The sequence below is a fragment of the Schistocerca piceifrons genome, chromosome 1 (genome assembly GCF_021461385.2).
Source record: "Schistocerca piceifrons isolate TAMUIC-IGC-003096 chromosome 1, iqSchPice1.1, whole genome shotgun sequence".
NCBI classification, from domain to species: Eukaryota; Metazoa; Arthropoda; class Insecta; order Orthoptera; family Acrididae; genus Schistocerca; species Schistocerca piceifrons.
The window spans coordinates 164,337,641-164,365,598 of record NC_060138.1 but is presented as its reverse complement, the minus strand read 5'-3'; the positions used below and the strand labels follow the sequence as shown (position 1 = coordinate 164,365,598).

The window sequence follows — 27,958 nt, the reverse complement described above, 5'->3', positions numbered from 1 at the left end:
CAGCAATGAGCATATTCCAGGAACAGGTGGTAGGCTGATGCGCCGGGGTCGGTTGCCAACAGAGCCAGGACCCAACTGCAGTAGTGATCTAATTGGCCAAGAAAACACCTCGCCCCAGCTTGGCAGCCCCTCAAGAGCTCCACCTAGTCCAGCATTGCCTGATGACCCCTCCAATAAGGGTATTTTCCATCATTTTAGTATCATACATTAACTTTCAGGTTGCAAAAGAAACAAATAATTGCTGTGCATAGAAGATAATTGTTCACTAAGTGTTTAGTTTATGATTTATGACCATACTGATAACTTTACTCAAAGGATTTTCATAGAATTATGAGAGTAGAAAACAGAATAGACAGACAATATTCATTAACTGCTTATAACAGAGGCTGTTGTTATCCCATGGCTTCCTCACTTTGAATTGATAATTATCATAACTGTTGAGAGTTATAAGCAGATTGTGTTCCACAACCAGTTTTTGTAATAGGTTATGTTTTACTTTTGTGAATATCATAATTTCACATTTGTGAAACATTTGAGTTGCAGATGGGATACCAAACAGCGCAAAATGTCCTGACTACAAGCATCTAAGTTAGCCAATTTGCCATAAACACCAGTTTTTCTTGTCATTGCCATTACAGTGCTTGTTAAATCTTCTTGATCTGGACATCAAGCAAGTGTGTGATAATGAGTACACTTTTTGTCACTCAACTCATTACCCATTATCTCCTTTTTATTCTTCTTGCCCCCCCTGTTTCAAATTTTTGTTTTTACTTTTTGTTTCATCGATCTGCAACGCTACTGTTGTATCGGGAACTGAAGAATGGCTTGTTTTTTAATTGCTTTTTTACAGTTTATCTGAATTATTGTCTTTTTGTAAATTTCTTGTAGTTTTGTATTTCTGTTGCATTTTAATGTTTTGTCTTGGTTTGTCAACTTTCCTTTGTCTCCATTGTTGAGTTTCCTTTTATTATTTTACAGCTTATCAGCTGTTCTGTTCTGTTCCACTCATGAAGATACAACATAATGTTCCAAGAGCTGAAGGAAATAAGTTGTAGGTTATCAACATTTTTGTATTGGAGTTTTTGGGGTTCTGTCTTGTTGTTGGCTCCCATTCATGTTTCATACAAAACTACACACCTCCACTTTCAGTCATACACCTTTGTTGGCAGCTTTATATGCGTCATGTTTTTGCATCATATTTTATTATATCAAATGATTGAAAATCCAGGATGAAATAATGACAGTATTCTAAAAGGATATTGCTACTCACCACGTAAAGGAGATGTTGAGCTGCAGACAGGCACAAGAAAAAGACTGTCAAGCAAGTAAGCTTTCAGACAAAAAACCCTTTGTCAGAATTAGACAACACATGCACACACACAAACGCAAACTCAACTTGCACACACAGCTGCAGTCTCTGGCTGCTGAGGCCAGACTGTGAGCAGCTGTGCTTGATGGGAGAATCAATCTAGGTGGTGGGGTAAGGAGAAGGCTGTGGCAGGGTGGGGGAGGGATAGCAGGGTAGGGGAAGCATGAGGGCTGAGATAGAGGGAGGGTAGAGCAGTTAACTACAGTTAGGAGGTTAGACGGAGAATGGGGGCAATGGAAAAGAAGTAAAACGACTGTGGGTGTGTTGGTGGAATAGAGGGCTGTGTAGTACTGGAATGGGGTTAGGTGGGTGTAGGATGATGACTAACAAAGGATGAGGCTTGGAGGATTACAGTGACGTGGGATATCCTGCGTGGAGAGTTCCCATGTGTGCAATTCAAAAAAGCTGGTGTTGGTAGGAAGGATGGAGATGGCACAGGCTGTGAAGAAGTCATTAAAATGAGGAATGTTGTGTTGGACAGCATGCTCAGCTATTAGGTGGTACAGCTGTTTGTTGGCCACAGCTTGTTGGTTGTCATGACCATGTAGAACGCAGTACAGTGGTTGCAGTTTAGCTCGTAGATCACACGACTAGTTTCACGGTTAGCCCTACCTCTGAGGGATAGGTGATGCTTGTGACCAGACTGGAGTTGGTGGTGGTGGTGATGGTGGTGGTAGGATGTATGGAACAGGTCTTGCGTGTAGGTCTGTTGCATGGATATGACCCATGAGGCAAGAGGTTGGGAGCAGGGGTTGTGTAGGGATGGATGAGGATATTGTGTAGGTTTGGTGGATGGCAGAATACCACTGTAGGAGGGTTGGGAAGGATAGTAGGTAGGACGTTCCTCATTCCAAGGCACAACAAGGGGTAGCCAAAAGTCTGACTGAGAATGTGATTCATTTGATCCAGTCCTAGGTGGTACTGTGTCACAAAGGTAATGTTCCCACAAGCAGTACTTAACTGTCCCCTAACCCTACCCTGCTATAGCCGCCCCCCCCCCCCCCCCCTGCTCCTCAGCTTCCTCCTTACCGCCACCATCCAAATTGCTTCTCCCATCATGTGCTGCTGCTCGCAGTCTGGCCTTGGCAGAGACTGTGGTCATGTGCCTGGGAGTTGCGTTAGAGCGAGCACATGCGCACACATTTGTGCGTGTGTGCGCGTGCGCGTGTGTTATAATTCTGACAAACCCCATTTGCCCAGTAGCTTACTTGTTTGATAATCCTTTTGTTGTGCCTGTTTGCGACTCAGCATCTCTGCTATATGGTGAGTAGCAGTCTGTCCTTTCCTTAATATTGTCATACTTTATTGAATTTTTTCGTAGATGCTTATCAGTAGCAGAACCCACATTTTAATTACGCTCCTCAGACTGTGTTTTATTAGTTGATTGTTTGACTTGTTTTTCTTTTTCCCCTCAGCAACACTTCAAGTTCCAAAGTCTCCAAGGACACCCACAGTTTCACGTGGAATGGGTCACATGATTGCACATCGCTTCACAAAAGCATTTAAAGTGATGACAACTTGTGATTACTGTGACAAGCAGATGTTCTTAGGCACAGGTAAGTAGTTAAGTCTCTCGGGCACAAAAATTTATAAATTTGTGGGAAACGGGGTAAGAGAAGAGTAAAAAATTTTTATTTTTATTCTGTCGTAAGTGAACTGCAGTTTAGGAGCATTAAGTTTTACAATCGTGAAGTGCAAAGAAAGAATCAAAAGAAAGAGTGGGTGCATAAAAAAGGTGTTAGGGGTGAGAATGAAACCAAGTTTTTTTACTACAACCAGTACACACAACAATGGAATAATGTCTCTGCTTCAGAATATGTAAAAGATATAATAGACATGGACCACAGCTCATGAAGTTGTGCCAATAAAAATGAAAAGTTCTGGTGTAATACTTTTTTACACAGCAGTACACTTAAGATCGGGAAAAAGCCAAATAATATTTTTTTTTCATTATTAGCAATTTGTTAATTTTGTCCCCTTGTATATTAGCAACCTACATCACACCAGAAATTACATTATGATTACAGCATCTTATGATCCACACAGTAGTATAGGGGAAAAAGCAACGTGTGATGGGATACCTAATAAAAGTTCACCATATCAAAAGTTACTACAAGCACTTCTTTATAGATGTAACATTTATGTATCAAATAAGAAAAGTGCAACAACCCATAAACAGGTTTCATTAACTTACCAGCATATTTAATGCATTAAAATACTCAATGTAACTCTTGAACTGGAAACATAGTGTGGTAGATGTTTTAAAATAATATTTGATTCATTTCTGTTGAGTACAATTAATTTTGAACTTTGTCACCCATACCACTGTTCTTTCTGTACCACATACAGACACCACTATGTGTGGATGGATATGTGCGTGTGTGCTAGTGTATACCTGTCCTTTTTTCCCCCTAAGGTAAGTCTTTCCGCTCCCGGGATTGGAATGACTCCTTACCCTCTCCCTTAAAACCCACTTCCTTTCGTCTTCCACTCTCCTTCCCTCTTTCCTGATGAGGCAACAGTTTGTTGCGAAAGCTTGAATTTTGTGTGTATGTTTGTGTTTGTTTGTGTATCTATCGACCTGCCAGCGCTTTTGTTCGGTAAGTCACCTCATCTTTGTTTTTATATATAATTTTTCCCACGTGGAATGTTTCCTTCCATTATATTGATACACTATACTGTGTTCATCATAAGAATAAACCTGATGTAAACATTACACTATGTAGTCTTCTGCATTTGTTTGAATGTCATTGGATTTTGTTTCACTTGGAGTGGAAGCCAAGCTGTGACCAGTACAGTTGAGTACAATCATAAGGATACAGTTTATGCTGTTTTACACACACATAGAATGAGAGATAATGCAGGACAACAGGTTTACCAGAAGATTTAACTTGAACAGCACCTGCCAGCCAGCTGGACCCACTAAGCTGCAATGACATGAGCAGTTGCAATGCACACGTAATAGACGAGCAGAGAAACAATATAGCTTTGAATGCCATTTCATTTTCGAAGAGAATGAAATAATATTTGGCAAAACTCCAACTCTACCAAACACTTCTTACGTGACAATATGCTCTCGTTCTCACCTAACATAGTAATTTAATTACAAACAAGATTAATGAAAATACCAGACTGTTGAATCTGAAGCCACTGACAGTTACAGTCAGTCATCTGGTAATTTCTTAGCTCCTTCCATAGCCGAATCCGAGAAATACATTTCAGTTTTGAAACTGTCATCTGCGACATTGATAATGAGTCGATCAACAACAGTCTGCACAGAGCCACCCAGGCACCACATTTTCTCCTCTTCTTTTATGATGTGGTGTTCTGTATCCCACCAGCATTCAGCAATGATGTGAAAAAACTGCTTCCGTTAGTTCCAGTACCTCTGGCTGCTTAACAGTGTGGTATTTTTTGTGACGAATCCCTTGACTTGGCTCCAGGTCATTTTTGTTGGGTTCATATGGTAATAGTGCAGTGGCAAATATAAAAATGCAGCAGTTTTATGGTGTGCTCAATGCTGTGAAAATGATTGTTTTTCATGTTTCTACAACACTTACCGCTCTGGTTCATGCGAGACTGCGTCTAGGGTATCAAGCAATGTACAGTCCAAATAGAAAATATTTGGTTCTTCATTTTTGTCTTAAAAAATTAAGTTGTTATGCTTTCTTAATTGAAGCAACCTTTATTAACTATCTTTCATAAAGTATCAATAATCAAGAATTTATATTTGAAATTAAAACTAATTTCGCATGCAATATGTAATTAGAAACAAAATGATGTGCATTATTCATAAAAAATGATGAATTCTACAATTACAAAATGTAGATATTTAAAGTTGAAGGGGGAAAAAAGAAAGAAAATGACAAGGCAAGACTTGAACCAGCAACCCATGAACTGCACAAGATTACCAATCAGCTGTACTACTGATTACGCTATACATCCAGTGCATGTTTGTATCTCAGCTGTATCAAATACAGTCCCTCAGAAAACTTCAAAGCCATTTTTTTCTTTTTTTTTCCTGTAAATTTATGAAAAACACTGAAAACAACTTATTTGTCAGTACTTTTAACTGTGAACCACATGTGTTTCACTACCGAGCAGGAAGCAACTTCGGCCATTTTCAAAGTATTAACAGCGCGACAGAGCACAGCTGTACAGAGACTGTGATTGTTCACGGTTTTTGAAATAAAAACTACATAGCTAAATCGTGATTAAGAAACACATTGATGGCTGTTAATATAACAGAATATCTTAGTTTCATTTAATGTGACTTAGTAATAAGATACGTAATACATAAGTGGAACCTACTTCCAAGATTGTAATACCAGTGTACGTGTACTGTGGCTTCTGATTAGTTCTTGCTTTTGCAGTTGTTTACATCATGTTTATTCCTATTATGATGAACAGAGTATAACAACAAAATGTAACAATACATAATCATGTGAGAACATTTACACAAGTTACTGCAAGGCATAACTGCATAGCTCAGTGCTTGAAACTACTTTATCAACCATAAGCCTCATCACTGATGTTACTTATCCAAATGCGTCACTTTTAGTGATCATAAAAATCCATAATTAACAAGAGGTATGTAATCTAAAAGTGACAGGACATCAGCGACTTTCTATCTTTTCAATGGGTCCATGTCCATCATATGTTCAAAAGGTAAGAACTGGGCATTGCCTCCCATACTTCCTGAAAATTACTTTGTTCCAGATGTCATTACAGAATGTCTCTCTAAGGAATCAAGGTGATTAGTATTCAGAAGTTATTTTCCACTTGCATGCCTTCCTTAGGTTGACAGCCAGACAATCAGCAGTCTTTTTTCTGAAGACAATAGCTTCTTTCAAGTGTCTTATTGAAATAAATGCTCGTTTTCGTACTACAGACAGCAAATGGATTGTTCTTGGCAGATTTCTGGATGATATTAGACCACTCTTCTGGACTGTACACATCTTGTACTTGTCAGTACATGTAATTTTAGACTCTTGCTTAATCTCCATTAGACGGCAACATTGTGAGACTGCTAATGAGAAAGTTATGCTCAGTGACTAGAAACTGTCCAAACTATACAGGGAGTATCAAAAAGAATCATCAGATTTAAAGAAATCGTAACTAATATGTTGTTTGAGATATGTGCGTGAACAACATAATTTTGGAAAGAGCAAACTCTTGAGTTTTGCATGGTACCTGCTAGATAGCGACAGTGTGCGCCCACTTCAGGTCTAGTAAAAATAGTGTCGGGACAACAGAAAGTGTTTATGTTCTACATTTTGCACAGTTTGGATCAGTAAAAACTGTTAAACAAGATTTTTGTACTAGGTATGGTGTGGATCCTCCTACAGTACAGAGCATTAGATGATGGCATGAACAATTCCAAGAAACATGTTGTTTGTGTAAAGGCAAATCACTGGGCCGTCCCCGAGTGTCTGACACAGGCGTTGAACTCATCCACCATAGTTTCACAAGGAGTCCGTGGAAATCAGTTTGAGCTCAACATGCCCTGACGCTCTGGTGTGTGTTACGTCGACGTTTACACATGAAACCATATAAAATTGAGCTGCTGCAAGCTCTTCGGGAAGGTGACAAACAACATCATGTGGAGTTCTGTAATTTCGTTCTTGGCAATATAGAGGATGACAGTTTTTTTCTTCCTCATTTAGTGTTTAGTGACGAGGCAACATTCCATTTACATGGGAAGGTGAACTGTCATAATGTGAGAATATGGAGTGCGGAACAACCACATGAAGTTTTACAACATGAGAGGGACTCTCCAAAATGTAATGTGTTTTATACAGTTTCATGGAAAAAGGTGTATGGTCCATTTTTCTTTGCTGAGAATTCTGTTCCAGGAAGCACATCTCTCTATAGACTTGAGAACTTTGTTTTCCCACAGTTGGAGACTGATTTGAACGACTTCATTTATGAACAGGAGGGGACACTGCCACTTTGGTATCTGGAATTTTTAAACCAAAGGATTACTGAATGATGGATCTTTCACTCTGGACCATGATTCAGCCTTACATTACTGGCCTCAAAGGTCACCGAACCTGACTATGTGATTATTTCTTGTGGGGATTTATAAAAGACTCTATTTTTATGCCTCCATTACCAACAACAATGAATGAATTGAGTCATCATGTAACAGCAGCTATGGAAGCTGTAACTCGGGACATGCTTGCTGCAATGTTGAAACAATTTGAATACCACATTGACATATGCATTACATCTCGAGGGAGCCCCATATTGAACACCTATGAAAAATAACTTTGAGTTTCCCATTCATCAAAAAACAAAATTCATTGTATATGTTTATTAGTTTCAGAAAAATAGACATTCCAGATTGGATGATTCTTTTCGATACACACTTTATTATATACTGTCAGTGTCTGTTGACCAGTGGTGCAGCTGAAATGTATACTGTGGAACTAACCCTCTCAGTCTTAACACACTGAGTTCACTCAGTGAGTCTACTCAAACCCACCTGATACCAGGTACAATCACCATGGAGCATTTTGATAATCGCAATATTACCCCAGGTGGTCAATACACTGCCAGGATTACTGGGGCAACTGATCTTTCAGATTCTGGGGTGACCAGGTTAAAATGCATTGTGATTCAACAGAGGAAGTCAGATTCCTCTGGCAAACTTAAAACTAAAACAAATACATTTTTTGCAACAAAGTAAACTTTATAAATAGGAAGATATATTAAAAGAACAAAAGATCAAATTTTGGCAATTCAAGAAACATGAATGACAGACAATAACACCATGGATTTTGGTAATTATTGTCTTTTTAAAAGTAAAACTGAAAAAAAGAATACTTAGTAATACACCACATCTGGGAGTTGCTTTTGCAGAGTCAAAAAATATTTTAAATTCAATAATGGAGGTAAAACCCATTAATAATAGATTAATGACACTTTCTCTTAACTCTGCAGATAAAGCACATACTTTAATTAATGCCCATATGCCAGTCAGCGAAGATAACCATAAAAAACCTGAAGTTAATGAAGCTTGGAAAACATTAGAAAGCATTGTCTCAAACCATGTTTAAATTTTAATGGTTGATTTTAATGCTCAATTAGGTAAAGAGAAAAAATATAAGAAACGTGTGTGGATTTCCTGCACAGAAATCGACAAACTAAAATGGCCAAAGACTTCTTGAAAAGTACGAACATTGTAACTTTGAAATCATGTCAACATATTTTAATAAGAACCTCTCTAAACAATAAACTTGGTAGGCTCCCAATACATTTATTGGGGAATTTCAAATCAATCATGTAGCAATTTTATACTTTAACTCCAAAGTTAGGAAAGGGCCTAATATTGATTCTGACTATTATTTAATGCAAATAAAAGTACAACTCACGCCCAAAAACTCTTAAAAATAAAAATGTTATCGCAAAATTTGACATTCCTAAAATAACCCCTCTCCCATTGGGCTCGACACTCTTTCGCGGGTTCATGCTTGTCTACCATGGGGCCCCAGCCTTTGTAGCATCTTTTCCCTTCAGTGATGCATGTCTGTCCTCTTGCTGTTCTTCTTCCCCTCCTTTGGGGAATATGTCTAGTGTGTTATTGGGAATGTTCTGCATTGTTTGTTGCTGACGTAAGAACAGTCTCACCACTGTTTTTCCTTCCTTTGTTTCCTTTCTCCTATCCTTCCTCCACTTTGGCTCCTCTTTCTTGTATTCCTCTGTGCGCGCTCTTGAAGGCTGGCCCACGCGTCTGCCCTGTAGCGAGTGACCAGTTAATGCATAATTCCCAGCCCCGGGTCGATAGGTAGGGTTTTCATGTACCCCCTGGTACAGGCCAGGCCCAGGGAGGGGTGATTGCCTGAGCTGCTACCTTCCCAAATTGCCGATTAGGCCCAGGGAGGGGTGATTGCCTGAGCTGCTACCTTCCCAAATTGCCGATTAATCCCTCTGTCAGGTGTTTGGGAAGTGTGACCAATCACTTAAGCCGGGTGCGACCCTTGTGAACGAACGGGGCCCCCAGCTGGAAAGAGTGCACCATCGGAGATGCTGGCAATCATGGAGGATTTTCTTTCAATGAGCCAATCATTTCCACAATCAGTATCTACAAAACGTAAATGGAATGAGGCTAACGATTCAAAGACCTTTCCAGCTGTACCATGGTTCCTCGTGGTTTCATGTACTGAAGATGGTCAGTCCTTCGAAACGGTAAATCCGTTTATTGTTCAGAAAGGGGTTGATGCAATTGCTAGCCCTGTGAAATCCTGCTCTCGCTTACAGATTGGCAGTTTGCTTTTGGAGACTACTTTCGATTCTCAAGCACAACAACTGGTTGCCGCCTCACTTCTCCACAGCTATCCTGTTTGTGACGAGGTCAATAGAACTCTGATTTCTTCCCTTGGTGTTATTTACACTAGGCTGCTCAATGGTCTGACAGAGGCCAAAATCCGATGCTACCCCTCTGATCAGAGTGTCATTGCCATCCATCAGGTAATGAAACATGTCGATTCCTCCTTAGCGCCCACACACACTCTTTCTCTCACCTTTGATAGAGTGTTACTTCTGTCCGAGATCAAAGCAGGCTATGAAATTATCTCAGTTCACCCATACATTCTGAACCTGATGCATTGCTACCATTGTCACACTAGAATGTCTTGTCAACAGCGAGCCAAATGTGGAACCTGTAGTAGGGATGCACATGAGGGCAATTGCCTGCCTCCTTCTCCCTGCTGTATCTACCATAATGGCGGCATGGCCTCCTTCAGAGATTGTCTCATGTATCTTGATGAGTGGGTTGTCCAGGTGATCGGATAAAGGAGAAAGTGCCGTATCTAGTTGCTCGTAAGTTATTGGCTAGCCGCAAACCCTACATTCTACCATCTGGCACTTAATAGTTCTATTCTTGCTACATCTCGCTCCATGAAGGACATGGCCACTCAGACATGCGACCTCAAATTCAGCTCTGAGCTTGTGAAATCTCCCAGTGTCAAGGTAGTGTGTTGCCATCCCCTCATCCAGCTGTACAACAAGCCATCAAACTCTCACCTCAATGGGCGAAGCCAATATCTACAAAACCAGCAGGGTAGAAAGGCCAGGAGGAGTACTCCCATGAAGGCTTCCTATGTCCCTCCAGCCAACAAACATCTGAGTCTTCCTCTGCTAACTGGAAAGGCTTGCAGAAGTCCACCAAAGGCAAAAAGTCTTCTCCTTCGCTGACTCGAAGAGCCTCTTCAACGGTGTCACCACGTGATACCATCACCTGGCCTGCACAACACCAACTGTTTTTCTATGTTGGACTCCACAGATCAACAGCACAAGAAAGCCGATGCTTCTGTGGACCTCATGGAGCAGGATCCTCTGTGCCCTGTAGCTACGAGTTTTCACAGGCTGGCCCTCGGCAGCTGCCGAGGTGACAGCCCTTCGTTTTTTCATCATCTCTCTCCTGCAGTGGAAAGTTGGCAGCCTTTGATATCACAAAGAGGATTTACAGCTGCTTTTAGAATTTCAGCGTCCTCTTGTACTCTGCCTTCAGGAAACAAAATTGTGTCCTCACAACCACTTTGAATTTTCACATTTCTTCCTAGTCTATTTTGACCTTTTCCCTGAGGTTGGCATTCCATCTCATTGGGGAGTCATGCTGCTCATATGGGATGATGTTCATAGTGGCCCTGTCTCCCCGACTACCTGTTTTCAAGCCATTGCAGTGTACCTTCTCCTTCCTCACCTGACCTTTGTCCTTTGTACCACTTATAACCTTCTGTCATTCGATGTCGCCAGGGCAGACTTCCTCCAGCCTATTGGGCAGCTACCTCACCCATTTCTGATGCTCAGTGCACCATCCTATTTGGGGTTCTCCCATAACCTGTTGGACAGGTGCCCTTTTGGCTGGCCTTCTTAATTAACTTAACCTCTTCTGCCTTAACACAGGAGCACCCACATTCCTTTCCGACTCCTCTCACACTTATTCCCATTTGGACCTATCCTTCTGCACTGCCCAGCTTGCCCATCATCTCGAGTGGTCTGGTCTTTCTGACACCCACTCGAGCGACCATTTCCTATTTGCTATCCATTTGCTGTCTCGTACCCCACCTGCATGCACACCCAAATGGCAGCTTACTAAGGCTGACTGGTGGCTTTACTCCTCCCTGGTGACCTTAGACGAGCAAGATTTTCCAAATTGTGATGACCAGGTGGAATATATTACAAATGTTATCCTTACTGCTGCAGAATGTTCCATTCTTCAAACTTCCTCTTTACCACACCGTGTCCCAGTCCCTTGGTGGAGGCATGCCGCAATGCAATTTGTGCTCGGAGATGTGCTCTCCGCATTTTTAACCATCAACCTACTGCATTCATTATAAACAGATGCATGCACTGTGTTGTCGTGTTCTTCGGGATTGCAGAAAAGCTAGCTGGGACATTCACTAGTTCTTTTAACAGTTCCACCCCTTCCTTCATGTTTCGTGTGGGCCAACCTCCAACAGCTCTCTGGGACCACGATCCATTCCCCAATTTCCAGCATGACAGTAGCAGATGATGTCAACATGGACACTATTGCTATCTCCAACACCTTGGGCCACCATTTTGCAGAAATTTTGAGCTCTTCCCACTATCACCCTGCCTCCCTCCATCAGAAAAGAGCAGCGGAGTGCTAAAACACCGCCTTTATAATGAGGGAGCTAGATCATGCTCTCAGTTCACCCCGATCCTCTGCCCCAGGGCCAGTCACTGTCCACATTCAGATGTTGCAGCACCTTTCTCTTGTGGGCATGCACTTTCTGCTTCATGTGTACAGCTGCATCTGGGCAGAGGGCATGTTTCTGGGACACTGGTGTGAAGTCACAGTCACACCCATACCCATATCTAAGCCTGGTAAGGACAAACACCTTCCTTCTAGCTAATGCCACATCTCTCTCACCAGGTGTGTTTGCAAGGTGGTGGAAGATATGATTCATGCCTATCTAGTATGGGGGCTCGAGTCTCACATTTTACTAACCACTGCACAGTGTGTATTTGAAGCACGCCATTCTGCAGTTGACAATCTTTGTCACTTTGTCTGCCCATGTCATGAATGGTCTTCTGCAGAAATCCCAGACTGTGGCCATGTATTTTGATTTGGAAAGGCTTACTACACATGCTGGAGAATTGGTATCCTCTGTACTCTCTACACGTGGCCGCCTACCCCGTTCCCTTGAGGAATTTTTAAAAGCCAATTTTCATGGTGCATGTGGGTTCTGCCTTGTTGGACATCTTTATCCAGGGAAATTGTGTGCCTAAGGATTCCGTCCTGAGCATCATCGTCTTTGCTATCACCATTAACCCTATAATGGCCTGTCTTCTGTTGGCCATCACCAGCTCCCTTTTCGTTGACAATTTTGCCACCTATTGCAGTTCTCCATGGACCTGTCCTATTGTGCAGCAACCTCAGCGATGTCTCGATCGTCTTTACTCATGGAGCATCGATAATGGCTTTCGTTTTTCCACTGACAAAACTGTTTGTATGACTTTTTGGCGGTGCAGTTGGTTTCTCCCATTATCTTGGGCTTGATGCTCCTCCGTTTGTTTAAACTATGAAATTCATACGGCGCATGTTCAGTAGGAAACTCTCTTGGTCCTCCCATGTGTCGTACCTGGTAGCCCACTGTACGTGGTCCCTCAGTGTCCTACCTGTCCTCCATGGTACTTCCTGGGATGCATATTGAACCACCCTCCTCCGTTTGTACTGGTTGCTTGTCCGTTAAAAGCTAGACTATGGGTGCTTTGTTTATGCGTCTGCACGTCTGTCCCTCTTATACCGTCTCAACACTATCCACCATTGTGGCATCCGTTTGGCCACTGGCTTCTTTTACACTAGTCTGGCTGAGAGTTCTGTATGTCGAAGCTGCTGAACTACCATTGTCCTACCGCTGCGACTTTCTTCTCAGCAGGACCTTTGCCTTGAACTTTGCAATAGTTACTGTTCTTGAGGAAAAAGCCTTGTTTCACAAAGCGCCTAGCATAAGGTGCACGTTGGCTTATCGATTATTCATATGACTTTGAAACGTGTCCCTTTCGGTTTTTGAACATTGTTGAAAACATTCTAAGCTGAGTAGTGAATGCGTGCATAGTGTACGTGTTGTCTCTGGCAGTGGAATCCTCGTCACATCTAGAAATAAACTTTCCTGCAGACAAAAGGGGATATACGAGCTGAGCAGAGTATAGCCGGATGAAAGAAAGCCAACCACTGCCTGATTATGTGGTTGATTGGGTTTGCGAATGATGAGCGTTGTTGTGATTACCAGCAAAATCCATAGATTCAGACTACCAGAGTGCGAACAAACGATTAACAAGAATAACAGGTAAGAAAAATTACGTATTATCTTCACAGTGTATCCAAGATAATGAAATTTTGACAGAAAATGTTTGGCCAGATCGCTATACTAGTAAGGGCCAGTTGTACAGTCTCTGGCTAGCAGCCGATTTAAGGTCTATTCTGGAAGAAGCGCGAAAAACGCGTTGTACGAACACGTAACAATGCCTAACCGGTGAATAATCACAGGATAACTAAACTGGTGATTCTGGCAAATTTAGTGAAGTTAACTGGCGAATAAGCTTTGACATTAGCAGGAATAAATGCAGAATTAGTGATGACAAGACTGTTTGTTAGAACTAGGAAGGAGAAGAAACGGGGAAATCACTTGAATTATGGAAAGATATGACGATTCCAAATTCATGTAAAAATTTCGCACTATTACTTTTCGATCTCGTGCTTGAGAAACTGGAGCGTATGAATGAAGTGTAAAACTATTTCCTAATGTAAAGCTTTTTGCTTGTAGTAGGCCTAATAGGCATTTGATATTGGTACTTTGTGAATTATATTCTGCTGTGTTATAAAAATGACCATTTGTGATCAGGACCAGTCTCGTTTATTTGGCTTGTGTTACAATTGCTGCATTATTAGAAAGGCCTATTTTGTTTTATCTAGCAGACAGTGACAAAATACACGTAATCAGGTTGAGAAATCACAGGTCCTATTTGTATTAACAGCTTTTTCAGTATTAGACAATGACATTTCGATTTTTCATGTAGAAAAAAGGATTTTTTAACCGGCCAACTGGAAGCAGGAGAGGCACTATAGGACATTTTAATTTTCACTGCCCTGAAGGTAGTTTGATGGCATCCATTACAAAATATACACGTTTCAATTCAACTGACCAGAATACAGTGATGTGCGATAGAAGAATGCTGTGTGAAGAGGTGTGGCACTGCACTTTGGCACACATCAAATAACATATCTTACAATTCCTCGGACACATATTTTTTTATGTATCAGACTCATCAGAAAGATGTGTGCTACAAAATGAACATATTTTTGAAAATTCAATTTTTAAAAAACATTTTGACGTCCTGCATCAAATGCTCGAGGGACGCCACTATCTACTATTGCCCCATTTCGGAAATATCGTAGATATAGGGCTGATGTGCAGAGCAGTCTGAGTTATAATAGGGAAGCAGGTAGTCTCCAAGTGACCCGTGTTTACATTTAGTGATTTTGCTGTTTCCTCTTTGTCTACTGCACTCACATCAAATGAAAACAAAATTGATTTCTGTGGCCGGGAGCTATCTTGTGAATTAAAATACATTCACATAATTACGAAAGGCTAAAATACATTATTAGTTTGATTTTATTTTATTTCCACCTTTCTGACAGTCAAGCATTAATTGCCATGCAGAATAATGAAGTTATTTTTATCGGTTTGTTGAAGAAATTTTCTTTTATTAATCTTTTCCGCTGAGGCAGTCAATAAATTTGAAACGAAGTGTTTAATTCCAACCTATTGGCTAGTTTCAACTCTTCGGTGCATTTCAAGTGTATGTTTTCATCTTCTAGCACTATGGCATTATACCATAACAAAGAACCAAACATGAGATAATAAAGTACTGGTACTCAAGGAAATTTACATCCCGAAAACCACATTGGAAAGCTTAATATCAGGTCGAAGCATACTTCACTGGGAATCTGGGACTCATTTAAAAATCTGCTCTCTGATGATAGCCATTTAGAAGAATCCAGAGACCAGAAGATCACACATTTATGTCATTGTTACAAAATTTACTGGCACATTTGTGTGATACATCTTAAAATGCAATACGCACATAAAAGACCAACATTATATGTCAAAGCTAAGCTTCTCTTGCAGCGTATTGGCCTTAGAGACCAATATTATATGTGAAAGCTTTGCTTTTCTTGTAGCAACATTATATATATATTAATTTAAACCATTACTTTTCCTATCCCCCCCATGAACCATGGACCTTGCCGTTGGTGGGGAGGCTTGCGTGCCTCAGCGATACAGATAGCCGTACCGTAGGTGCAACCACAACGGAGGGGTATCTGTTGAGAGGCCAGACAAACGTGTGGTTCCTGAAGAGGGGCAGCAGCCTTTTCAGTAGTTGCAAGGGCAACAGTCTGGATGATTGCCTGATCTGGCCTTGTAACAATAACCAAAATGGCCTTGCTGTGCTGGTACTGCGAACGAAACTACAGCCGTAATTTTTCCCGAGGGCATGCAGCTTTACTGTATGATTAAATGATGATGGCGTCCTCTTGGGTAAAATATTCCGGAGGTAAAATAGTCCCCCATTCGGATCTCCGGGCGGGGACTACTCAAGAGGATGTCGTTATCAGGAGAAAGAAAACTGGCGTTCTACGGATCGGAGTGTGGAATGTCAGATCCCTTAATCGGGCAGGTAGGTTAGAAAATTTAAAAAGGGAAATGGATAGGTTAAAGTTAGATATAGTGGGAATTAGTGAAGTTCGGTGGCAGGAGGAACAACACAAAATCAAATAGGGGTAATGCAGGAGTAGGTTTAATAATGAATAGGAAAATAGGAATGCGGGTAAGCTACTACAAACAGCATAGTGAACGCATTATTGTGGCCAAGATAGATACGAAGCCCACACCTACTACAGTAGTACAAGTTTATATGCCAACTAGCTCTGCAGATGACGAAGAAATTGAAGAAATGTATGATGAAATAAAAGAAATTATTCAGATTGTGAAGGGAGACGAAAATTTAATAGTCATGGGTGACTGGAATTCGAGTGTAGGAAAAGGGAGAGAAGGAAACATCGTAGGTGAATATGGATTGGGGCTAAGAAATGAAAGAGGAAGCCGCCTGGTAGAATTTGGCACAGAGCACAACATAATCATAATTAACACTTCGTTTAAGAATCATGAAAGAAGGTTGTATACGTGGAAGAACCCTGGAGATACTAAACGGTATCAGATAGATTATATAATGGTAAGACAGAGATTTAGGAACCAGGTTTTAAATTGTAAGACATTTCCAGGGGCAGATGTGGACTCTGACCACAATCTATTGTTTATGACCTGTAGATTAAAACTGTAGAAACTGCAAAAAGGTGGGAATTTAAGGAGATGGGACCTGGATAAACTGAAAGAACCAGAGGTTGTACAGAGTTTCAGGGAGAGCATAAGGGAACAATTGACAGGAATGGGGGAAAGAAATACAGTAGAAGAAGAATGGGTAGCTCTGAGGGATGAAGTAGTGAAGGCAGCAGAGGATCAAGTAGGTAAAAAGACAAGGGCTAGTAGAACTCCTTGGGTAACAGAAGAAATATTGAATTTAATTGATGAAAGGAGAAAATATAAAAATGCAGTAAATGAAGCAGGCAAAAAGGAATACAAACGTCTCAAAAATGAGATCGACAGGAAGTGCAAAATGGCTAAGCAGGGATGGCTAGAGGACAAATGTAAGGATGTAGAGGCCTATCTCACTAGGGGTAAGATAGATACTGCCTACAGGAAAATTAGAGAGACCTTTGGAGATAAGAGAACGACTTGTATGAATATCAAGAGCTCAGATGGAAACCCTGTTCTAAGCAAAGAAGGGAAAGCAGAAAGGTGGAAGGAGTATATAGAGGACCTATACAAGGGCGATGTACTTGAGGACAATATTATGGAAATGGAAGAGGATGTAGATGAAGATGAAATGGGAGATATGATACTGCGTGAAGAGTTTGACAGAGCACTGAAAGACCTTAGTCGAAACAAGGCCCCCAGAGTAGACAACATTCCATTGGAACTACTGACGGCCTTGGGAGAGCCAGTCCTGACAAAACTCTACCATCTGCTGAGCAAGATGTATGAGACAGGCGAAATACCCTCAGACTTCAAGAAGAATATAATAATTCCAATCCCAAAGAAAGCAGGTGTTGACAGATGTAAAAATTACCGAACTATCAGTTTAATAAGTCACAGCTGCAAAATACTAACACGAATTCTTTACAGACGAATGGAAAAACTAGTAGAAGCCAACCTCGGGGAAGATCAGTTTGGATTCCGTAGAAACTCTGGAACACGTGAGGCAATACTGACCTTACGACTAATCTTAGAAGAAAGATTAAGGAAAGGCAAACCTACGTTTCTAGCATTTGTAGACTTAGAGAAAGCTTTTGACAATGTTGACTGGAATACTCTCTTTCAAATTCTAAAGGTGGCAGGGGTAAAATACAGGGAGCGAAAGGCTATTTACAATTTGTACAGAAACCAGATGGCAGTTATAAGAGTCGAGGGACATGAAAGGGAAGCAGTGGTTGGGAAGGGAGTAAGACAGGGTTGTAGCCTCTCCCCGATGTTTTTCAATCTGTATATTGAGCAAGCAGTAAAGGAAACAAAAGAAAAATTCGGAGTAGGTATTAAAATCCATGGAGAAGAAATAAAAACTTTGAGGTTCGCCGATGGCATTGTAATTCTGTCAGAGACAGCAAAGGACTTGGAAGAGCAGTTGAATGGAATGGACAGTGTCTTGAAAGGAGGATATAAGATGAACATCAACAAAAGCAAAACAAGGATAATGGAATGTAGTCTAATTAAGTCGGGTGATGATGCTGAGGGAATTAGATTAGGAAATGAGGCACTTAAAGTAGTAAAGGGGTTTTGCTATTTGGGGAGCAAAATAACTGATGATGGTTGAAGTAGAGAGGATATAAAATGTAGACTGGCAATGGCAAGGAAAGCGTTTCTGAAGAAGAGAAATTTGTTAACATCCAGTATTGATTAAGTGTCAGGAAGTCATTTCTGAAAGTATTCGTATGGAGTGTAGCCATGTATGGAAGTGAAACATGGACGATAAATAGTTTGGACAAGAAGAGAATAGAAGCTTTCGAAATGTGGTGCTACAGAAGAATGCTGAAGATAAGGTGGGTAGATCACGTAACTAATGAGGAGGTATTGAATAGGATTGGGGAGAAGAGAAGTTTGTGGCACAACTTGACCAGAAGAAGGGATCGGTTGGTAGGACATGTTCTGAGGCATCAAGGGATCATCAATTTAGTATTGGAGGGCAGCGTGGAGGGTAAAAATCGTAGAAGGAGACCAAGAGATGAATACACTAAGCAGATTCAGAAGGATGTAGGTTACAGTAGGTACTGGGAGATGAAAAAGCTTGCACAGGATAGAGTAGCATGGAGAGCTGCATCAAACCAGTCTCAGGACTGAAGACGACAACAACAACAACACTTTTCCTATTCGTGTGTTCGCGCTACTTAACAGTGATGTTGCTATTGGATGACTACACCATGTGTCCGAAGCTCGGAATATCTGCTGTCATCGGCTGGCGACATCACGTGACATGTGAGCTATGACTGGCTTACTAATACGCATCACAATCTCGATTTCAATGCTTCGGAAAGTAACATGCGGTGTTTGGTGGAATCCGAATTTATACTTTTGTAATACGAAAATATGCAGCGTACATGTTGCTGCACATCATACATCTTTCCAAAAGGTGTTTTTTTTTTCTCCTGAGTTTCGTTTTCTAAGGTGCTGGGAAATTCTACACCCGTGTATAAAACCATAACCATTCAAAGGATTGATAAGTTACAGAGTTCTCAGAGAGAATATACTGTCAGTTAACAGGGAAAAACTATGTTTCCACCCAGGAGAAAGTGTATTTTTAACCGTGATATCTTGGAGAAATCCAGGAATTTTATTTTCCTTGTCCGTGTATACACCCTGGAGTAACACAAAATATATTTAATAAAAAATCACTATCTAAATTCAGTAAACTTGTGCATTCCAGCTCTGTAGCCAACCCTGACTGCCTTTATGGAGCAGAAACTTCAATTTTAAATAGAAAGAGGGATATTGAAGAAATTCGAAAGAAAGAAAGATTATTAGGAAAATATTAGACCACAAAATTGCGTAAGGAGAAACTTGTAGGCTGAGAAGTAATAAGAAAATAGACTAATATACAAACAGACGTGGTGACATGATAAAACAAAGAATTAAATTTTGTGGGCACATGAAAAGATTGGCCTCCACTAAGCTGACAAAACAAATAGTAGAATTTTACGAAAACTGAAGTAAGGCCAAAACTGAGCCAAGTAAATGGATTGCTGCAATTAAGGAGGATCTTAAAATGGCCAGGCAGATGTTGCAGATAGAAAAAAATTCAGACAAAAGATATTTGATTGGAAAGTTGGTCAGAGGGAAATTAGAAAACCGATTGGAATACTGTGGTCTGATGAAAGAGAGACTCCATTCTGAAAGGATGAAAGAAATTTGGACACAAAGGAAGGCCTGGTCCTGTTAGGCCCATACATGAAAATAATACTGCCAGAATAGAATGTTGTTCCAGTTCTTATTTTGGCCACAGCAGTTGTCAGAAATTGTGATGATAGTCTTTACCTTTATGGTGTTTTTGATTACTGATATTATCATCATCATCATTACTATTGTTGTTATTATTACTTGTATGAATATGAATGAAGAAATAAGGAAAATCCAGTCTGAAATAATGACAGTATTATGAAAAGGATAGCTTTGTATTCACCATATAGCGGAGATATTGAGTCGCAAAGATGCCTAACAGAAAGAATGTCAAACAAGTAAACTTTCCATCAAAAAGACCTCCTCCTGAATTTTACGCACGCACGCACAAGCGCGCGCGCGCGCGCGCACACACACACACACACACACACACACACACACACACACACACACACACACACACACACACAGACTGTCTCTGTCTGCTTAGGCCAGTCTGGCCTCAACAGTCAAACACAATAATCGTGTGAGTGTGTGCGCGCGCGCGATATGGCGAGTAACAATCTATTCTTTTATAGTATTGCCAATGAAGAAATGTGCATATGCACACCATCAAACCTTCAACAGCCGCCATTCAGTAATAACATCATTTATCAGAAATATAATATGTACATGCACTTACCATTATTTTTGTGAAACGTACTAAGTACAATAGATCTGCAAATTTACACACATCTGAGTCATGGGGAATGTACCAGGATCACTAAGAACATCTTGATTTTCTTGTAACTTGACAAATGTGACTATAATCTTGGAAGGAGAATGTGGGTAACTCTTATGGGCAGTCATTTTATCTGTCGTTTCTGGTTATGTTTCTGTGACAGACAGCCACTGGCATTTGCCATGAAGCATTATCCTGACATCTGTTGAGTGAATGAGAATGTTTCCTGGTGTATTATATTCTGCCGCTCACAGGTAGCACTTACCATTGCGTTCCCATGAGTCACTCACAAAACAGAAGTACTACCCAGTGCTCAATTTCATGAGATGAAATGTTTAGTGCTGCCAGTGGCACAGGTAAAAGTAAAAGAGAAGATACTATCCCAGCTTTCAGAACTGTTAATTCCATTCTTGGGGGAGGAGAGAGGTATAAGTTGGGGAAGTCTGAAAAGGAGGGGCAAGTCGCTCAGACCCCAAGATGAGAGGGATCTGTTTGTAGCATTATAATTGAAATAGATAGATATAGGCGATGATGATGATGATGATGATGATGGCAATAAATACAAAGACACATTTTGAAAGAAGGCTTTAGAGTCCCGTTTCCAGAGAACCAAAACAGAAAACCAGAACAAAGTGGATAGAATTTTGGAAACAGCAGCATTCTGATGGAGTGAAAAATTATGGGACAAACAAGTTTTTAACACTTAACCATGCTAAGCCCTTAACTGCATGCCACTCCCTGTGCACTGGCTGATTTTTTCTATTTTCAACAGACTTCAAATAGCTGTAAAGGACGTTTAGTTAATGATACATAAAAACTACAGGTATGGTTTAAAACTTTAAGGTTTCAACTTCACATGGGTTAACAATCATGTGTATGGGGCATATACTGTTTCCAAGAAGTGATGCGGATTTCTCCTCGATTTTGCGAAAGTAAATTTTAGGCAAAAATTTATTTTTACTACTTTATTCAATTTAAAGAAGAAATAAATTTTGGAATGTGATCATTTGACACTGAAAAGACATTTGTTATACCATTTGCACATAAAGCATAGCTACATACACATAAGTTATTTTGCATAGTGAACCACAGTGTGATAAAGCTTGAAGCACGGGGTGACACACAAACCTACATTACACTCACTGCACTCATAAGAAGTATCTTTCCTCCCAGCTTTCCCAGTAATGTTCTTTTGTTTTCCACTACGCACTACACAACGTCTTTGTGCTTTCTTCTTCCCTTCTGCCATTTCCACATGGTTCGAAAAATGTTTCTGCGACAATCGAGCAATCGTTGCAGATCTATGAGAATCCTCAATTCTCTCTCCTCTCTGTAACACTAACGCAGTGCAGACCTCCTGTATAAACTTAGGAGTGCTCAGTTTCTTCTCATTGACGCAATTGTGCAAAATACAACCATTGGAAACTGCCATAATTATACAGTGGAAGGCAAGCTTTCTCCACCACTTCACTGTTTTGTGATCAAGTGCTCCATATGAAAGACACTGATCAAAAAGGTCTACACCTTCATCTGACGACAAATCTGTGTCTGAAATAATACAGAACGTAACAGAACAAATCGCAACATGAACTGTCTTGTTCTGCATCGATTTAATAAGATGTTAGACTTACCTGGACTATCATGAATTTCCAGCATTTCGTAGTCACTGTCACTATCGAAATCCGAAAAATCATCATCAGTAAGTTCAGCAAGTACTTCTTCAATCATTTTTCGAAGTTTTGCATCCTCATCACTCGCCATTGAGAGTAAAAAGAAGATAAACAAGCTAAAACCTAAATATTAGCGCCAAAATCAACGGTAAACAAACGACAGGGCACCACAGAACATGTTACACACGCGTGAAAACACACGTGAATTCGTTCGGAAATATATACCGATATATCCTAGTACTTCACTAGGTGCTGCGATCTAGCGCTAATATGATTAACTGCAAGCATTACAGGATCTACAGGTTGTAGCGGGAATGCTAACAATGCGTTTGAAACACTAAAACAATGCGGAATGCGGCGGGACGTAATATTACGGCGGCCGCATTTTCTTCGTTTCCGCCCGCGACGTAATATTACGGCAGCCGCACGGTAAGTGTTAAATCAGAAGTACTTGTTTATATGGTCCATAAGATGCTCAAATTGAGCATGCAAGAATAATAATATTGCTGTAGATAAAACAAAGTGGTAAACAAGGATCTATTTGCATGGCTAAGCAGAGGAAAAGACTAGGAGCCAGATTGATTTCTTCCAGTCAAATGAAGTCGCTGTTGAAACATGGGCCAACAATAGCAAATTTCATTTCACAGAAAGCAACACTAGCAATCTCACTTACAGTAATGAAATCTATTGTGAACCCAAAGCACTTGCTCTTACACTATGAAGGTAGATATGTCATTTTGAATTAATACAGAAAATTTTATGAAATTTCTGAAACAGTTGGAGTAGGAAACACTTGCTCAATTTTCATGGTTTTCTGAGGGATTTCTTGAATAGATTTTATGAATAATTTATTTTGGGTCAGGTCTTGGTCCAGAAAAATAAGTTATCATCCTTGCAAAATGAATACTATGAACATGGCTTAGAGGGATGTTAATGTATTCTGTTACTACACAGCTCTAAGTAAAGCAACTAGCCTTGTGAAGAGGATGAAGGTTTCTCGTTTTTATCAGGTGAAATGTTCATTGGTTAAGGTGCTGATTTCCCATTCAGGTAGTGAGGAGTTCAAATTCATGTAGCCTTCTAAATTTAGGTTTGCCATAGTTTCTCTTAATTGCTCAAGGTGAATGACGGAATGCTGGTTTCAAAATCCATGATCAGTCCTGTCTCAGCCTTATTCAGTCAGGAGATCCTTCTGTCACCTAAGGTGCAAAAGCCTAATGTTAGTTGAGAATGTGGACTGCATTTCATAATTGGTTTTGATTCGTGCAATTCATAATTATAATGCAGTCAAGTTCTCATTTTCATCAGAAGTTAAAGCAAAGTACAGTAGTCAATGCAGAATTTGTGGTGTGTTTAAACTTTTCACAATATGTAGTTGATGACATTGCTTTTTAGAGCTTGCTGAAATTTTTGAAACTATTTGTTTTGTAAATAAAACCTGCCTTTTCTTGCTGCACTGTATTTTATTTCTCCTAGGCGCGCTTTGCCTTTTTCACTTTTTTTTTTTTTTTTTTTTTTTTGTACAAAAGTGATTACTTACAGTTCTTCACGTTTTTCGTTGGCATCTGCGTTTCCTCTCATCTGGTCACATGCTGGAGATCACATTACAGCTTTGTTTACGAAATGTTAGCATGAACTGATGATGCCTTAAAGTGAAAAATGCAAAACACACCTGGGAAAAATAAAACTGTTCAGCAAGAAAAGGCGGTTTTTACTTAATATTTCTGCTCTTGCTGTCGAGGATGGCCTCGCAAACAAACTCATTTAAAGAATAGTTTGACAGGACATTGAAACAAAATACCATTTAGTCTGATTTCTGTTGCTTACATTGTTACATGAAAATTCATTTTGTTACAGGTCTGAAATGCAAGGAGTGCAAATATAAATGTCACAGGGAATGTGAAAGCAAAGTGCCCCCAAGTTGTGGCTTACCTAGGGAATTCCTTGATGAATTTCGTCGGCAGTTGCAGCCAGATGCAGGTAGGCACTAAATGCTTAGCTTCTTGTGTGGAGACATGTTCTTTTGTTTGCAAGGACTGACACTGTGGTAAATTTGGTGAGAAGGGAATCTGTTGAACATTGAATTGTGGTTTGGTTTGTTTTCATTTGATCTACGAAAGTGGTTTGATAAACCTGGTAAATTTCCATGAAAGAATGGAACACTTTAGTTGTGCCTTGACGGTTAGTAAGCTTGATTATTCCAAGGATTGTATAAAGGATTTCAACAATGTACAGGGTACAGTTCATTGTTGACAGCCTTTTGAATTGGTCAGCATGTCATCTAAGATTGAAAATGAGGAAAACATAGTTTTGTGTTGTTATTGAACACTTTGATTTGAAGGGATCGTACCGCACACATCAAAACAGAATTGGATTAAGTTCACACGGGCGCTGGGTCATCCCTGAAGACCATTTACTTTCGGATTAAAGGGGTTAAACGTGGTTGGACAAGCACCTAAGATTGGGTGGACAAGGACCTAAGATGAAACACGCTCTGGCCTTCCTATTGAGGTTACCACAAATGAAACCACTGACAAGATCTGGTAATACAAGACTGCGGAATGAAAATTCATGAGATTGCTGGCACTGTAGGTGTCTCAACTGGGCAAGTGCATAATGCCCTGCACAGAGAATTGGCCATGAAGAAGCTATGTGCGAGGTAGGTGCCGTGATAGCTCACAGTCGACCGAAAGCGCATCTGGTACAACATTTCAGCACAATGTCTGGTGGTGTTTAGTCGCTGTCTGCAAGACTTTTTTGCCAATTTGTGACTGTTGATGAAACCTAGACCCATCATTACATGCCAGAGTGAAAACGGGATGGACAGAGGCTGGTGAAAGTGCACTGAAAAAGAGAGAGACCATTTTGTCAGCAGATAAGGTGGTGGCCACTGTTTTTCAGGATTCCCAAGGAATAATTCCCACAGATTACTTGGAAAAAGGTGGATCCATAACTGGAACCTTTCATGCTTCATTGTTGGATCGTTTGAAACTTCTGTTTGCTGAAGAAGACCAAGGTTGCCATGCAAAAAAACTGTTCTTTCACCAGGATTATGAACCATCCCACACATCAGTGATAACAGCGGCAAAAGTGCATGAATTGGATTTTGTATTGGTTCCTCATCCATCCTATTCACCAGACTTAGCCACAAGTGACTTTCTCCTGTTCCCTAAATTGAAACTTCAGCTTGTTGAGAAGAAATATATTCATCAAATGAGGAATTGGCAGTTGCTGTCAGTGAGTATTTTGCAGAGTGTGACAGAACCTATTTTCCCAAGGGGATGAAAAAGCTGGAGGATCATTGGACCCAGTGTACAGGGTGATTCTAAAAGAATACCACAACTTTAGGAATTTAAAACTCTGCAACGACAAAAGGCAGAGCTAAGCACTATCTGTCGGCGAATTAAGGGAGCTATAAAGTTTCATTTAGTTGTACATTTGTTCGCTTGAGGCGCTGTTGACTAGGCGTCAGCGTCAGTTGATGCTAAGATGGCGACCGCTCAACAGAAAGCTTTTTGTGTTATTGAGTACGGCAGAAGTGAATCGACGACAGTTGTTCAGCGTGCATTTCGAACGAAGTATGGTATTGAACCTCCTGATAGGTGGTGTATTAAACGTTGATATAAACAGTTTACAGAGAATGGGTGTTTGTGCAAAGGGAAAAGTTCTGGACGGCCGAGAACGAGTGATGAAAATGTAGCACGCATCCAGCAAGCATTTGTTCGCAGCCCAGGAAAATCGACTCGCAGAGCTAGCAGAGAGCTGCAAATTCCACAATCAACTGTATGGAGAGTCCTACGAAAAAGGTTAGTTATGAAACCTTATCGTCTGAAATTGGTTCAAGCACTGTCTGCAGCTGATAAGATTAAAAGAATCGATTTCTGTGATTTTATCCTTGCTCAAATGGAAACAGATGAATCTTTCGTTTCAAAGATTGTGTTTAGTGATGAAGCAACTTTCCACACTAATGGGAAAGTCAGCCGTCACAATGTCTGTATATGGGGCACTGAGAATCCGCGGGAAACAACTCAGTATGAACGTGACTCGCCTAAGCTGAACGTTTTCTGTGCCATTTCAGCCAATAAAGTTTTTGGTCCCTTTTTCTTCGAAGGTGCTACTGTAACTGGACTACAGTATCTGGAGATGTTAGAGAATTGGCTGTTCCCTCAGCTCGAACAAGAAGCACAACAATTCATATTTCAGCAGGATGTAGCGCCACCACATTGGCACTTATCTGTCCGTAACTACCTGAACGTCAACTACCAGAGGCGATGGATCGGCCGCCAGGCAGCCCGTGACAGAGCACTTCATCACTGGCCTCCGAGAAGCCCTGACCTTACCCCCTGCGATTTTTTCTTATGGGGGTATGTTAAGGATATGGTGTTTCGGCCACCTCTCCCAGCCACCATTGATGATTTGAAATGAGAAATAACAGCAGCTATCCAAACTGTTACGCCTGATATGCTACAGAGAGTGTGGAACGAGTTGGAGTATCGGGTTGATATTGCTCGAGTGTCTGGAGGGGGCCGTATTGAACATCTCTGAACTTGTTTTTGAGTGAAAAAAACCTTTTTAAATACTCTTTGTAATGATGTATAACAGAAGGTTATATTATGTTTCTTTCATTAAATACACATTTTTAAAGTTATGGTATTCTTTTTGAATCACCCTGTATATCTCTCAAAGGAGACGTCAAGAAGTAAGGCGAGTTGTTTACGAAACAGTCGTTTTTTCATGCATTTTTTACCTGACTTATCAAATCACACTCATATAGTGTGTCAAGAATAAGACAAATTGTGTGAAAAGGAATGATTTACTAAACTAATGTTTCACAAAAGAAATTAGGCTGTTCTCATAGAAAATGTTTGCATGAGATTTGAGTGTGATCTTTTCCCACCTTTGACCTTTATCTTCAGCAAAATGTAAAATTTCAAGAAAATCAGTCAACTGAGCTGCACTGAACAAGTAATTTTGTGCATCTGTGTTCTTGTGTTCTGTCACAAAACATCATCTACGAGATGTGAGACACAAGAATTGGAGCTGATGCTGCAAATATGCTTACTAAATGTATCTGTTTATTGGCGGTCAGCTTAAAGTAGGGCCCATTTGAGTCTCTACACATTGTAACGACACTGTTACGTGGGGAAGACAGTGAAATTTTGCTGGGGCTAAAGTTTTCAACATCGAAAAGAGATTATTTGATTTAAACAAAAAAAATCAAAAATTTGTTGTTATTCTTGTGTTCCATAGACATCAAGAAACGTGTGATCATGGGGGTGTTTCTTACTGATCACATTGGCCTCCATCATTCAGAGAATTACTTTGAGACAAATGCAAATGTTTACTGCTAGAACAGTTTCAAAAACATTACACTTTAGTAATTAGTTCTGCAGTGACACACATATAGTTCAGTTGATTTCTTATACATATCTTAGTTCGGTGTAACTCAGAGTAATCTGCTTCCTGCTGCTGCTGTAGTCATTGACTCGGTCCATTTCATCTGCTAACTGGATCAAGTTACGTGAATTCCATGAAATAATTCAGGTACCAAGTCATTTTATAGTGGTTTATGTATGACAAGCTGTACCATTTCTTCTTAGTGGGAGCCCATTCGACATAACAGGCTACATAGTCACAATAGTGTACTAAAACAATTAGA

General features: G+C 40.4%; 1 protein-coding gene across 1 annotated transcript in view; it reads left to right on the top strand.

The window, feature by feature from the left end:
- LOC124787715 (kinase suppressor of Ras 2) overlaps positions 1–27,958 on the top strand; it is a 173,936-nt gene that overhangs the window by 39,881 nt on the left and 106,097 nt on the right. Inside the window, exons 6-8 of the mRNA XM_047254563.1 lie at positions 4–179; positions 2,785–2,925; positions 24,157–24,279. Of these exons, the coding sequence (XP_047110519.1) occupies positions 4–179; positions 2,785–2,925; positions 24,157–24,279 (440 nt within the window). The remainder of the gene's footprint in view (positions 1–3; positions 180–2,784; positions 2,926–24,156; positions 24,280–27,958) is intronic.